At 39.8% G+C, this 14,112-nt stretch overlaps 1 protein-coding gene across 1 annotated transcript in view; it reads right to left on the bottom strand.

The window, feature by feature from the left end:
- Positions 1-14,112, bottom strand: part of LOC130170887 (inactive N-acetylated-alpha-linked acidic dipeptidase-like protein 2) — a 431,329-nt gene that overhangs the window by 122,542 nt on the left and 294,675 nt on the right. Inside the window, exon 12 of the mRNA XM_056378584.1 lies at positions 3,744-3,836. Within this exon, the coding sequence (XP_056234559.1) occupies positions 3,744-3,836 (93 nt within the window). The remainder of the gene's footprint in view (positions 1-3,743; positions 3,837-14,112) is intronic.

Below are 14,112 nucleotides of genomic sequence, written 5' to 3'. Positions count from 1 at the left end.
TTGTTTGCTCCTATTTAAGTATCATTTGCTACAAACTACAGTGTCAAACTGTTGAAGAAATTACTTTTGCGATGTGCATGAATATTCATTCTGTTTAGGGTTGAGATAAATGAGCGTGGAACAGACATACGAGCAAATGCCAACAACCAGTTAAAGGGTCGCTCCTTCCAGAGATTTGTGGCCCATATCATCTGCTTTAGTGGCCCATTATGGCTGGCTAATATCACACTGTAAATCAGCAAGGTAATTTTCCACCAGTGACTGGGCAGGACAGGTACAGTAGCAAAGCATTGCTATGAGTGGAGAGAAGGGCAGGTGAGGAGGACGGATGTGAGAGCGAGGCAAGGGCATGATGAAAAGGTGTTCTCTGCAGAATGACAATTAAAATAGGATAAGGACAGAAACAGCTGACTGGAGGGGCTGGGTTGCCATTTAAATATTAAAAGGATATAATATGCTTGGAAATTACCTATGCTGACAGAGGGCTGGGACAGTGAAGAAGACAACAAAGAAAATTTAAATAATAATAATAATAATAATGATAATATTTTAAAACAGTCTATAAAAGTCTATAAAATGGGGGTTAGAAGTGATTTAAGAAAACTCACTGATTTTGCCTGACTTATCTCCTCCAGCAGGTTGCTCCTAAGCCAAGGGGCTCTGATGGCAAAAGGGAAGACAAGGACAAGGGAAAGAAACAAAGGGGAGAGGGAGGAACGAGAGACAGTAAAGATTGCAGACGAGAGACCAGTGCAGAGCCCAGAGGTGAAGGCGAGGACATGAAAGAAATTTGCTACCATGATGGCGGAATACACTCCACAACATAATTGCATTGACAAGATGGAGAGATGGCCAAAATTGAAAAAGAAGTGGTGGAGACTGCACAGTCAGACATGGAAAGAAGTTCAGACCTAGACTTATCCGCTGCAACTGACAGGCACACAGAGGTGGCCAAGACAGAGACTGACAGGACCGGTAAAAATGTACAAAACTTTATGGATGTTTTAATAGTACACCCGCCAACCAATGTGGCAGTGCACTCAACACTGCTGCAGCAGCCAACTAAGATTTGTCCTGGTGGTCACGATGGTCACTCCAACTATGGGGCAAGACCTCAGCATGAAGAGGGATGCTCTGCTCTGCTCTTGCTCTGTTTCTGCTTGACAGGTGGATAACATTAGCTTTGCCAATAGGTCAGTATTGTTTTGTCTCTTTTACTAATGTATGTGATAGCTAACCCCAACTGATTAGTTAGCAAGAAGGTACTGGTATCACAACTGTGTGTTTGGTATTCAGTTACCTTTTAGGAGAGCAGTTTCTGCGCTATGAAACCTCGAAAACTAGACTGAAACTTCTCAAATATTACTATTCAAACATTTAGTATTTTCTTGATAGATAATTAAAAGATTTTTTTCCTTTTTTATTTTTATCAGACTTGTCACTAAACACATCCCATAAATGAAGAAGCTCTGACTTGAAATAAACTATAAAAGGGACAGGAAGGAACAGAGAAACTATGAGGCTGCAGTTATTGTTTAAAGCTCCAATCAAGAATGAATCCAATGACTACATGTCATTTGAAAGAAGTCACTTGAACAAATGAACCTGCAGAGGATAATCCCAACTCTATAAGTGTACACAGCCTTTTACTTTCTTTAAACTCACTGTTTTACATGCACAGCTCTCAAATTCTGCTCTCACCAGCCAATTTCCAGCAGCAGTTAGCCACCACTGGCAAATAAATCTATGGCACACAAAGTGTGCATTAAGCTGGTAAAAAAACAACAACAGATATTTCCCTGAGGAATTGGTGGAGTGGAAAACAGAGCAGCAATAACAACTTTATATATCGATAATATATAAGAGCAGGTGGTTGTGGAGTTCTTGTGTCAAAAGTGTAAAAAATAATGACAATGCCCATTAAACTCACTGTTTTTCCCAACCATCACTCCAAAACTGAAAGAGATTTCATTTACTATCATAACAGACTGAGAAAATACTCAATTAAACAAACAATGTTTCAGCTCTAGTCACCACAGATCATAGAAAGTCAAAGAATCACGCAACTCATTCTAACTCCCAACTCATCACATACCAACATTTAGTAAGAACCCTTGGTGTTCCTTTTTAATGAGTCATTTTTTTTAACATAGCACCAGGAGATTGTCGGGGTGGATGGCAGGCATAGAAACTGCACGACTGTCACACCAGAGATTGGGGCATCTAGAGTCATGTCTGTTAGTTTGGTTTAGGTAACAAGAGCACTTTAGTTAAGGGGAGGGAAGAGTTTTGGTTTTGGTTATGTTTAGTACTACTTTACTCACAGTGCTTGTTTAAGGTTTAGGAAAGATTATGGCGTGGTATGATACATTCTCTTTAATACAATACTACTATAACAACTTTCAACCAGCAGAGAAGACTGGAAGTCCGTCACTCTACCCTGCACGTTGAAAGATGACAGTAAAGGTGTATCCAGTGCATTGCAAAGTGACACTAAGGGTTCTTTATGGTGTCCGAGAGAGCTGCACTACACCTAACAAAACACATTCAAATAGATGAAACACATAGCCTGGCATAATTTGCGATTTCCAAGGAGCATTATCAACTTTTGCATATCATCCAATCAGAGCAATGAAATGTGTGACATAGCACAGAGCGACAGAAAAATGGAAACACACTACAGAATAAGTGCAGTTGTTCTTCTAGAGAAAACATAATGTACCATCCCGTTTGCTCATCAATGTCACGGTAGTGGTTCAACAGACTTCTCACATCAGCGGCAACCATCTTGTTTGTTAAAGAAAATGTTTCATCGATGGTCCTGTGTCAGCCATCCTACCAAACCTGCCCCATTTTACATCACATGCAAACGTGAGTGGTGCAAGCATTATCTATTAACCTCTATATCATTCTTTTTTTAAATTACTTTTCTTTTTGTCATGAAGCAGACTTATTGAGTAAAATGCCACTAAGGATTTATTTGACAAAGATTTTAATGGGTTTATCACAGGTCAGTCTAAGTTATACAAGTTTTCCTGCAGGAACTTGACGTGGTTATCTGCAGGTGGTATGTCCACAGCTCTTGGTTATAGCCAGAACATGCTCTTTTATAACCAGACAGTGAATCAGATGTCTGATCATGAACACAGTGAGCAGAGTCATCCCAGTCAAATTCTCTATTCAACCACCACCCCCAGGGTGGAGGTATTTGTGGACACTGTACTAGTACATCTAGCTCGCTTAATTTGCTCCTGCACTGAGAGAATGATAAAAGAAGAAAAGTGTTGATTTCCTAAATTCATACACATCTGGATCCTGTTAATGATGGCAGGCAATCACAGACGAAAAGCAACTAAGATTTTATGTTTTGAGCTACATGGTCATGTTTAATTTTCTAACTGAATCACATCTCTCTCACTTGTTTACTGTTGCAAGTATGACTAACACAGCAAAAACTGAAAACTGAAATCAGACCAGATAAGAGTTTAGTAGAATAAAGTGCAAGCAGACTGTACCATCAAGGATCATTGATCACAAATAAAGTCTTACAAATTAAATCAAGAATACCACTATCCTCAAATATTCAAAGCATATCAATGCAGCTGATTGGTTCTGTTTTCGCCTTCAGTGATACAAGTCAGTCTCTAACTCAGAGCATTGTACTGTAAGTTTCAGCAATGAGAACAATGCAAATTTTTGAGAATTTTTGATTTTAGATGAAACTTCAAAGCATTTGTACAAACCTGGGTTCCTCCTTCCTTTCAGGTATCCCACAACATTGTAGATTTTCTTGTAGGACAGCTGGTTTTCAACAGTCAGCGTAATCTTCTTTCGTTCTAGAATAAAAGAATGAAACAAACTTTGAGATGAGCTGCAGTGGGAAAACTCTTTTTGAAATTCCCTTTAAATGATTTCAGTAATTCTAATATTCATTTTCCTAGTCCAGTTTGTTGCCATTATGCAAGATACTGAGTGATACTGAACAGAATTTATAAATGTCAAAGATGCTATCTGAGAAATCATGTTTTCAAACTACCCGTCTGCTGCATAAACTTAAAGAATACTGTGCTTGGAGGTAAAAACAAACAGAAATCAGAGGAAAGTAGTGGTGAGTCTTCCACACTGTGTGATTGCGCAGGTTAAAAAGATGCTCTTCAAATGCAGGGTGGAAAAATAAAACAAGCCACTTGCCAATCAGCAAGTTAGCCTTAGGCAGGAAAATAGGTTTAGTAGGTAAGTATGCTTTGCAAAGTTCTGGAGGAAACATAATTGCTGCCTGGATAACATTCACTGGAGACATTTATTTTTTTATTTTTATTTTTCTTTCAATCCAGAAAAGTCTGTCATCCTTTTACTGCACAGAGATCACGCAGAACGTAGGACGGGGGTGAGTTTTCTACCACTTTAACAAATCACTGAACTGTGTTGGCAGAGAACATTTTGCAGACAGGTTAAATATAAATGTTTCCTTTTTATGCAGATAAAATAAAACATAACAATGGTGGTATTCCTTTTCCTTCAAAACATATACAACATCAAATTAGTTGAATGTGAGTGTAAATTCTTTAAGCAGACAGTGATGAACATCTAGATGCAGGATAGACAAAGGAAGTAAGAAATAAAAGTAACACTGGTGTCAAATATGAATTTAATATATAGCTTTTCAAGCTTTGTTCTATGTTGTCATGTTAAGATTGAACGATACAAACATGAACAAGATTAACTGACACCACCAAAATAATAAAGTTCATGTGCAATAAGTACAAACACAGCCACACACTCATATACACAATATTTCTTTCTTTCACATTTCCTCCGTCTCACTCTCAGGGAATAACTGCATGTCAAGTGGATGAAAGTTGAACGCGAGCTCCAATCACACACACTCACACACAGACACAAAAGCTAATTTTTGAGAGGAAACCACTCATCATAAGTACTCTGTGTGCCTCAGTTTTTTTAGATTTATTTAATTTCAAATGGCTTTTGTCAGACAGTGATGCACAATACACTGCAATACATCACTAAGTGTGTGCAGCCAGCGGGACGGACACACAGTACCTCATAAATGGCTTTTCTGAAAAAGTACTGAACTGACACACACACACACACACACACACACACACACACACACACACACACACACACACACACACACACACACACACACAGTTTTTTAAAACTGAGAGGTGAAAATGATGGTCTAAACGTGGTCTTGAAGGATGTTTAGGGAGGTCAGTTTAAAAGGGTTCTTCCTGTAGGGAGCAAGAATTTACACAGCAAATGTCACACTGCTCTTTAACATTTTAAACATCATGGGCTCCATGTTAACAGTCCAAAGCGCATGCGGTCTAAAGCACGTGTCGTGTGTCCATATGCACTTTTGCTAGTTCGTTGCCAAACTGTGGTTGGATAAATTTAGTCTAGTGATGAATTGGAAACACAAGGCAGATTTACCAGGTTGTAAGAAAGAACGCTTCTTTGCGGATCCTTATTTACGTCCAACATGGCTCACGGCAGTGTTGTGCAACACCAAATATGCCTCAAAAAACGCTTCTGAAAGTTGTATTGTAATGTTCCACCTGACCTATCCAAACATATGAAGCACATTTTCAGCTCACTGTGCTTGTGAGTGTATGCACTCTGTTCACCTGCATATGCAGGCACATAATACTCTCTTGTTAATGTGCCCTTAAAATAACAGTGAAATGCTGCACCGTTGATTTCAGACATGGTTTTTGTTGGTCAATCATGCAATCACTTTTAGCTACCTCAAGATAGCCTCAGATGCACCAACAATGCGCCTGACCAGACCTCAATAACACCCGTGGGTGCTCAGAGGGGAACAAGTGTATTTATTATTTAAACAACGTGGCTGCTGGATGGGAAAATGACTGAGACTGGCAAAAAACAGTGTGTTGCATTGTATCATAATTCAAATGTGTTCCCTTCATTTCAGAAAGAGAAGTGAATGCTAATTGGCTAATGGGGTGGCCAGTTGGAGTGATATTAAAATAATTACAGACTCCATTTGTGATTCTGTCTGTTCTGATCAAACTGTTACCACTTCTGTGATCATGTGTGTGTGTGTGTGTGTGTGTGTGTGATTTCTCTGCATCATTCTTGGTCAAGTAGAGCATACTGGGGTGAGGGGTGGCTTTTAATGCTAATCATGTTGTATAGTCACTTGAAAGAACAACTTACTGAGGTGTCCCTCCCTTTAAGTCCAACTTCCCTCAGCGTGAAAGTTCTCTGCCTCGGACCTTCATGTTTCATTGTAAGCTGGTGTTGTTTTTATAATGTTATAATGGGAACTGCCTTCATTCAAAACCTAATTCTGTTAATTTAAGGTGTTAGCATATATGTCGGGTTAATGTCATCATCTCTGATAAAGAACTGCACGGCTGTTTCCCTCACCTTGAGCTTTTCAGTGGGATGCATTCACAACTGTCTCCCACTCAGCAGAAGAGACAGTAAAAATACTGTTTAAAAAGAAAAAAAAAAGAACTTATCTCAGTCTCCTAGGAAAGAAAAAAAAATCCACATACAAGGACAGAGACATGCAGACGATGCATACATACAAATGGTGGTAATGCAAAGGTGTATTGCATGCAAGCTTTGTGACAGATATTGGTGCTGGTCATTGGCTAAGGGCCAAAAAATGAAGAATGATGTTTAATGAAGAAGTAAATGTATTCAATACAACCTTTCAGCATCCATATTGTGTTTTTGTAATAAACAATGAAAGCAACTATATGCTCCCGTCCTCTTAAATTAACCCTGTGAAAAAATGAACAACCAAACTGACCTCAAATAGAAGCGATGTCCAATATGTGAAGGTCTTAAATTCAAACTGGCTCTCACAAAGACAGCAAAAGAAGATCATACTCAAACACACACGCATACTGTACGGTGCCATGCGATTCATCTGACAGAGCAGTCACTGGCTATTGTGTCTGCCAGCTCTGCTTCCTTGCTGGACAGCTGAGAGCTCTAGGGGGGGTTGATGGCTGGATATCTGAGGGAAATACAGACGAGGTGCCAGTAAAGATGTGAAGCAGGCGCTCAAACTGTGTGTGACAGAGGTCCCCTGCCTACAGCACCACACTACAGCATGACAGCCCACTTTTCCAGCTCCGTTCCTGTCCTTCATCTCTGCCTGCCTGCCTGCCTGCTCAGCCTCTCGCTCCTGTTTAATACATTATAAAAATTCACTGCTTTCTCTCATAGGCGCCACATAACCCATTTATCACTTGTGACATTGGCACAAATGACTTTGGCTAAAGAGCAGGGATGGAACATGTGGCCCATTTGTGTATTCAATCTGCAGACGTACGCACCGAGAGAGATTTGTCATAGAGTAATTCCCCTTCATGATGAATGGGTTTACAGATTGGGCTGTTTTCTACAGGTAAGAGGTGACTCTGAGTTAAGTTTTAAGCTATGATGAAAACATTTAAAAAGAGACTACAGTATATGTCTGATTTCTACAAGTTAAATGAAATATGAAAAGTGAAAGCAGTTATGCGTAGCCCCTCTTTGTATATTTTTATGGCGAAATTACACAATTTTCTACCTGTTGCTTGTCAAATAACAGTGAAACAGTAAATATCAATGGTAGGTTCTGTCCAAATTTCATCATATGTATCAAGCCAAAACGAACTGTGATGTGACCAATAGTGCTACACTGTCCTAAGTATTTTGCACTATTTACTCCTGGTAGATTTCATGATTTCCCTTGTAAGCTGCAGGGTGCCAGAGTGGTTAGACAGGCTGCCTCTCATGGGCATAGGTCCTCCCCCTGCCCCCCTCCAAAACAGGCCCTTAAACAAGACACTTAACCTCTGTCTGCTCCAAGGAATATCATCCATGACTGACCATGGAAAAAAAAAAACTTTTTCTAACAAATCCTCATGAGTATTGGGAAATTGGGAGACTTTCTAAAAACGTGCTTTCTGTAATAATTTACATACTCATCCCAATGTCTTAACGCCAAACATGCTACCATTCTAAATAGCTCAAGACCAATTACAACACAAAAGGATTTCCAAACAAACACAATGTGTCCAGAGAGCTTTTATCGTTTTTCCGACCCAGTTTAGATGAAACGCTGTGTAGCTCTATGTAACTGTGATTTTCCAAGCTAGCTGTCCCAAAGATTTTAATGAGCTTAACAATTTTTACGTCAAAACGATCTGTCATTTCACTTACTATTGTGACTCTGGGTTCAAGTGTCACTGCAAGAGATGTGACGCCCACTTATGTCATATTCATGTGACATTTTTTTTAGCTGGAACACAACAGTGGGACCAGCCCTATGAACCCTTAAAGTCCATGACTGACTGAGTGAGTGACAAAGTTGGGTGAGTGATCAACTTACATTATTGGCTGGCTGAATGCTGCGTGACTAATTGATAAGGTTACATCATTGTTCGGTTGGCCAAATGTTGGAGTTTCAACATTAGTTGTTGCTCTTTCAAAACGATGTTGTATAACGATGTTGCTGTCCTGATTTCATACAGGAAATATGAAGGCGAGAGAAGGACAATGATAACAGGGCTAGAGACTAGGACGAGTGGAGATCAGGATTTGAATTCATCATTATTTTATTTGAACTTTGGATGACACAAACAATCTAAATCAGTTTAATGTAGCACCAAAACAATAAGCTTCTTGTAAGGATTTGTTTGTTTGTTTCTTGAGTTAAATTAATCACATTTTGCAACAAAGCCAGTTGATTTTATCAGCCACAGAATGATATATTTAAACCATAAGTGACACCTAATGAAAAGAGCTGATATGTCATCATGGAGTCTAAATTCAAAAGCATCTCATTCTCTGCAGGGTAGGCTGTTGCAGAGTTGAGAAGAAAAATCAGTCAGCGAATGTAGGAAACCTGCACACAGCAATCAATAGTGGTGTAATTAAAGGGCCTCGGAGTCCTTTCTATAAAGCCATTTCAAATTGTTCTGCTCCGCTCGCCTCTCCCTCCGTGGTCTTGCGATGTAATTGCCATGGAAATTTGTTTCACTTTTGGCATTTGTTCTGAGTGAGTGAGTGAGTGAGTGAGTGAGAGAGAGAGAAAGAAAGAGAGAGAGAGAGAGAGAGAGAGAGAGAGAGAAAGAAAGAATTGCATGGGTTAAAAAATTGAAATAGAAGAAAATGAGACAAAGAAGGAATTCAAGCACAGTTGACTCGCTGAAGTCAAATTCTTCTTCTCAGAAAAAAGCTACGATTTTTCTACAGCATTAATTGGTTTAAGATGAATGTGTGGGTTTGCATGTGCGTGTTCGAGATTGAGCGAAAGCAACAGAAAGACGAATGGCACTCTGCTTGCATCTTTAGCCTCTCCACTTCACTTTCTGATTTAGGATAATATTAAAGATTCATATCTGCTTCCAATTAACCACAACCTAGTCAAAGGTTTTAAGACCTTTTGGTGTGTTTTTGAAACTTGCTATTTATGGTATGGTTTTCATGGTTTGTACTACTTCTAATTAAGTTAAGCTCCAGCAAACAGTGACACTTCAGACAGTAGTGCGCTTTCTATTTGGTGCCTCGACCTCAACTACATCCAACACCTTTAGGATGAACTGGAACACCATCCGCAAGCCTGGCTTCATCGTCTCACATCGCTGGCCGAGCTCATTAATGCTGCTGTGTCTGAACGGGAGCAAATGCCTGCGTTTCAAACAAATACACATTTGGTCATGAAATGTGTAAAGTGCAGTTCATCTGAAGGTTAATTTTTTAGGAGCCGAAAGAAACTTTGGCAACTTATTTTATTGCCAATAAGGTCTATCAGAAACCATAATTAACCACAAATAAACATTTTAGAGTTATAGATGAGCCAACTTACCCAATCAAGACCTTAAGTGGTGGTTTACGGTGTGCAGGCAGGATAATATGACTGTGTCCCTGCACTCTTCCCGTCAACACACCAAATACCCACTTCAGTGAAGCTCTCGACAGCAGAAATGCTGTGTGTATGTTTATGTCCACGTATAAGTGTGTAAATGTGTGTGTACAATCAGTCAGCCTTGCCAGAGTAAACAGGGACTTGCCACACACCCTAGAGGTAGTGATGGACGAGCTTGGTAATTGTCTGGTCAACAGACAGACCACTCAGATAGAGTCAGAGCCAAAGCCCCGAGGCCGGATGGGGACAGGGTGTGTTCAGTGAATTAGTCAATCTAAAAGGGTTGAAGAGATGAGAGAGGTGGACATGCTTTCTCAGACAAACACACACTCCCACACATACAAATACATGACCACAGAACACAAGGTACTATTTCAGACGGGCAAATAGACATGAAAGATAGAAAGAGTGCATCAATGCACAAAATACGTAGCTGCTGAAATGCAAATACAACAATTTTTTTTCCAAATAAATTAGCAATTTCAGGAATGCATATGTGTGGATTAATGATAATAAAAGTAATATAACGTATGCAGGACAACAATAATAATTGATACTATCAAAGTTATAGAACTTAAATAAGCAAGAATGTTTTAAAAGATACAATATTTACAACTGGACATCCCTGGAAATATGCACATAGGCAAAAAATAAAAAATAATATACAGTAGGTTCACAAATTTGTACACACACACATACACACACACACACACAGTGCTGAGACTACTGTAAGGGTAGCCGTGTCTTCTCTTTAAGGTCTGGCGGTCACCACGGAGGCCCCCTGAGCAATTAACCAATGGCCAACCAATCCAACCAGACTTAATTGAATGGGAATTAAAAGAGAAAAATAAGAAGAAAAGGAATTAAAAAAGAAAGAAAAAAATGAAAGGAGGCAGACAGATGGAAACAAATGATAGCGGGATCCCAAGAGTGGTCAGAGGTGCAGCCAATCGATTAGAGACAGATTACATCTCTCTTGCGCTTTCCCTCTCTCTTCGTCCTCCCTTTTGTCTCTCCCTCTCTCGTGCCCGTTCTCTCCTTTTTTCAAACTCATTTGATGTAATGGAAACACTTCAAAACAGAAGCCTACCTTGCAGAACCACTGGATGTAAATTAAACTCGGTCTACACAGATGCCTCTCATCAGATCTCATACACACAAGCTGAAATTGGAAACGTCCAAAACGACACAGTCCCCTGGCCAGAACTGGAACACCATCTGACATAGTACTTAGATAGTGTGACGCACAAACAATATCCGCTGACTTAAAACACACCGTTAATACCACGGAAAGACACTACGTGTAAAGTAAAAGATGCTCAAGAAAACATTTGACACCGAAAAACATGAAAATCCAATAGTATTGAAATCTTTTGAAATAATTCTATAAATACTGCAAATTACTAACAACATGGGCTTAAAGCTCATGAGTGAAAACAATAGCGAGCAAGAATACTACATGCATGCACAATCAGTCCCCCCCCCGCCCCTGCAATGAAGGATCAATTGTACTCATGCCTGAGGCCACTGGTTTTTGGGGGTGCATCATTGATTGTCTGTGTGACTCACTCAGGCAGCATGGGTGCATAACAGTGACAGGCCATGTGTGTGTGTGTGTGTGTGTGTGTGTGTGTGTGTGTGTGTGTGTGTGTGTGTGTGTGTGTGTGTGTGTGTGACTTATCTGTGCAACATGGGAAACAGCAGAAAGCAGTGTTCCAGTCAGTGACCAGCTGCTTGGATTTATTGGGGAATAAATGGAAACGGACAGACCATACACACATACAATGGGGCAACTAAGGCCCCCCAAAAAAAAAAAAAAATGGTGGGGAAGGATGGAGGGAGGGGGATGAGTGAGTGGAGGCTTAAGTGAAAGACAGAGCACTAAGAATGAGGGAGGGAAGGAGCTGGTGGCAGAGTGGAGGAGTCCTGCTGTGAGGGGACTGAGATAAAAGGCGATTTACACTCTTAAAAGTAGTGATTACCTTAATATTCTATCAATCTCATCTCTCTCTTTCTCTTACACACCCTCTGTACACTCTTAGTCTGGTTTGTGTTTCAATCTATATGTGGGTTCTTAAAAGGAGACAAACCTTTGGTGGTAAAGAATGTTGCACTTGCTGATTTCTGTCCTTCATAGGAAGAGTGCTTCTATGAAGAGGGTCATTTTTTCACAAGCATTTTATTACCATTCATGCTCTGTGGGCCAGTAATATCCTTCCCCAATCCTTTCATGTTTTAGTCGGAGGATTGTGGAAACAACCGTCGAGAATGATCAAGAAATCAAGAAAATATCTCTTTTCATTTAATCTATTAATGCTCCTGTTGTGTGGAAGAAGGTCTCGGTAGTTCCTACAGTAAGAGCTCATCCCTGCATCTCTTCTCTGACCTCTTTCGCAATAGGTTAATTAACAACCGCATCTCATTTATGATGACCTAACCAAGAGGCTCACCCAAGAGCCAAGTCGCATTTCAAGGCAATCAAATCTGTACTGCAATAAAAAAATAGTTCAAGTAATTAAACAGCACAAAATAACAAGAGCAAGGACGGTATACAACTACAGTAAAAACAGGAACGTAATAAAAGGAGGGTTAGAGAGCAGGTCTATATATAAAGTTCCTATGACTGCTAATCTTTTTTGGAGGCTTTTTTTAGACTGCACAGTGTAAGGAGAGACATGAAATAATGCAGTCAGAGAAACACTCTACACGAGTCACTGACCAGCCTGCCGGGCGACAGGTACAACTGCCTATAACATATAGACTAAATGTTATCTCTGCATGCCTCCTTACCTTTATTCCTATTGCTTTTCCTTTATCTGCACTTAGGGTCAACAGATATAGGCTCTTGAAGCTCAATACCAGAATACTCTGGATTGAAGTTGCTAAGGGCTATTACTTTGTGGCTTGGAAAGTGGAAAAGCTTCTGAAGCAGCATTCAGAAACTAAACAGACTCTAAAGATGAATTCCAGGATGATAATGTCACCATGACAGCAGTTATTGCAATCTTTAATGTTCCTATTACTTGGTACAGTTTGTCAACAAGTCCTCCAAATCAAGTGACAAAATACCAACCAAAAGTGTTGAAAATCATTCCAAAACTGCTGTGGTTAAGGTTTGGTTAGCTTAATAACCTGGTAAGTGAGGGTCAATGAAATGTAGTTTGGGTTTAAACCAAAGGGGGCCTTAACATCGACTGTTTTGTGGAGGTTAAGGCGTCCTTTGTTATCATTATGGTTTAAATTACAACTTGGTTCAGTTTAAGGGATGACTGTCGTCATGATTAAAACAAACCGTGGTGAAAGTTAGAAGAAATTAGTAAGAGAGCAGTGGTCTCCAATGTTTTGTTTAATATTCTGTTGACTCATCCTTCTATCGCGACCTTGTCCCTTTGCCCACTTTGCGGCCATGTATCAAAATCATATTTTGTTCGTTTCCTTCGGACTCACCTGCTACTACTGCTGCTGCTATGACTCAAGGCAGAAACAGCTTTCTGAAAATCTGAGTCTTCACTAGGGCAAAAAGGTTGAGTACACAGGAGAGCAGTCAGACAGGCAAACAAATCCAAAAGGGGCGAGGCAGAGGCAGAGGCAAAAACAAACTATGAAAAAGTCACAGGCTAAAACACTAGGAATGGCTGGAATGCTTGTCACAAATAACAAAATTGAAAGCACAGAGCACAAAAACCTAATTACACTAGGAAACTGAATGAAAAAACAGAAAACCTAGGGTGTGAGTGATGCGGATAATATTACAACAAATAATATCATGTCTTGCTTTTGCTACAGTGGCGGCTAGTGACTCATAAAGTTGGGGAGAACAGGAAGAAAACCAACTCCTGGCGTCATGTTATTTTAAACTAGTTGGTTACTCATCTCTACTTTGTTATGTTCAACAAAAAATGCCTCACACTACACTTCAATTCACTTTATCCTGAATTATTTGCAGCATTTTCTAACTGCCCTCCAAACTAAGGAAACATTGCCAATGATGGTTATATTTTGGTTCGGGATTGTCTCCCTTTCTTTTTTTTTAAATTATGGTTAAAATTCATTCACACATTGGTAATATGAAGTGATTAATACATGTAAATTCCTTCACATTCTTACATGTTGTACCTTTAACTTGGAGTGAGCTCTCAGAGGGCAGTGAGACCCTGTAACTCCTTTCAAAACCTTTATGCCACGCTTGCATC

This window comes from Seriola aureovittata, chromosome 6 (assembly GCF_021018895.1).
Source record: "Seriola aureovittata isolate HTS-2021-v1 ecotype China chromosome 6, ASM2101889v1, whole genome shotgun sequence".
Taxonomy (NCBI): domain Eukaryota; kingdom Metazoa; phylum Chordata; class Actinopteri; order Carangiformes; family Carangidae; genus Seriola; species Seriola aureovittata.
Note: the sequence above shows the minus strand (reverse complement) of the source record. Positions and strands in the feature narration are given on the sequence as shown.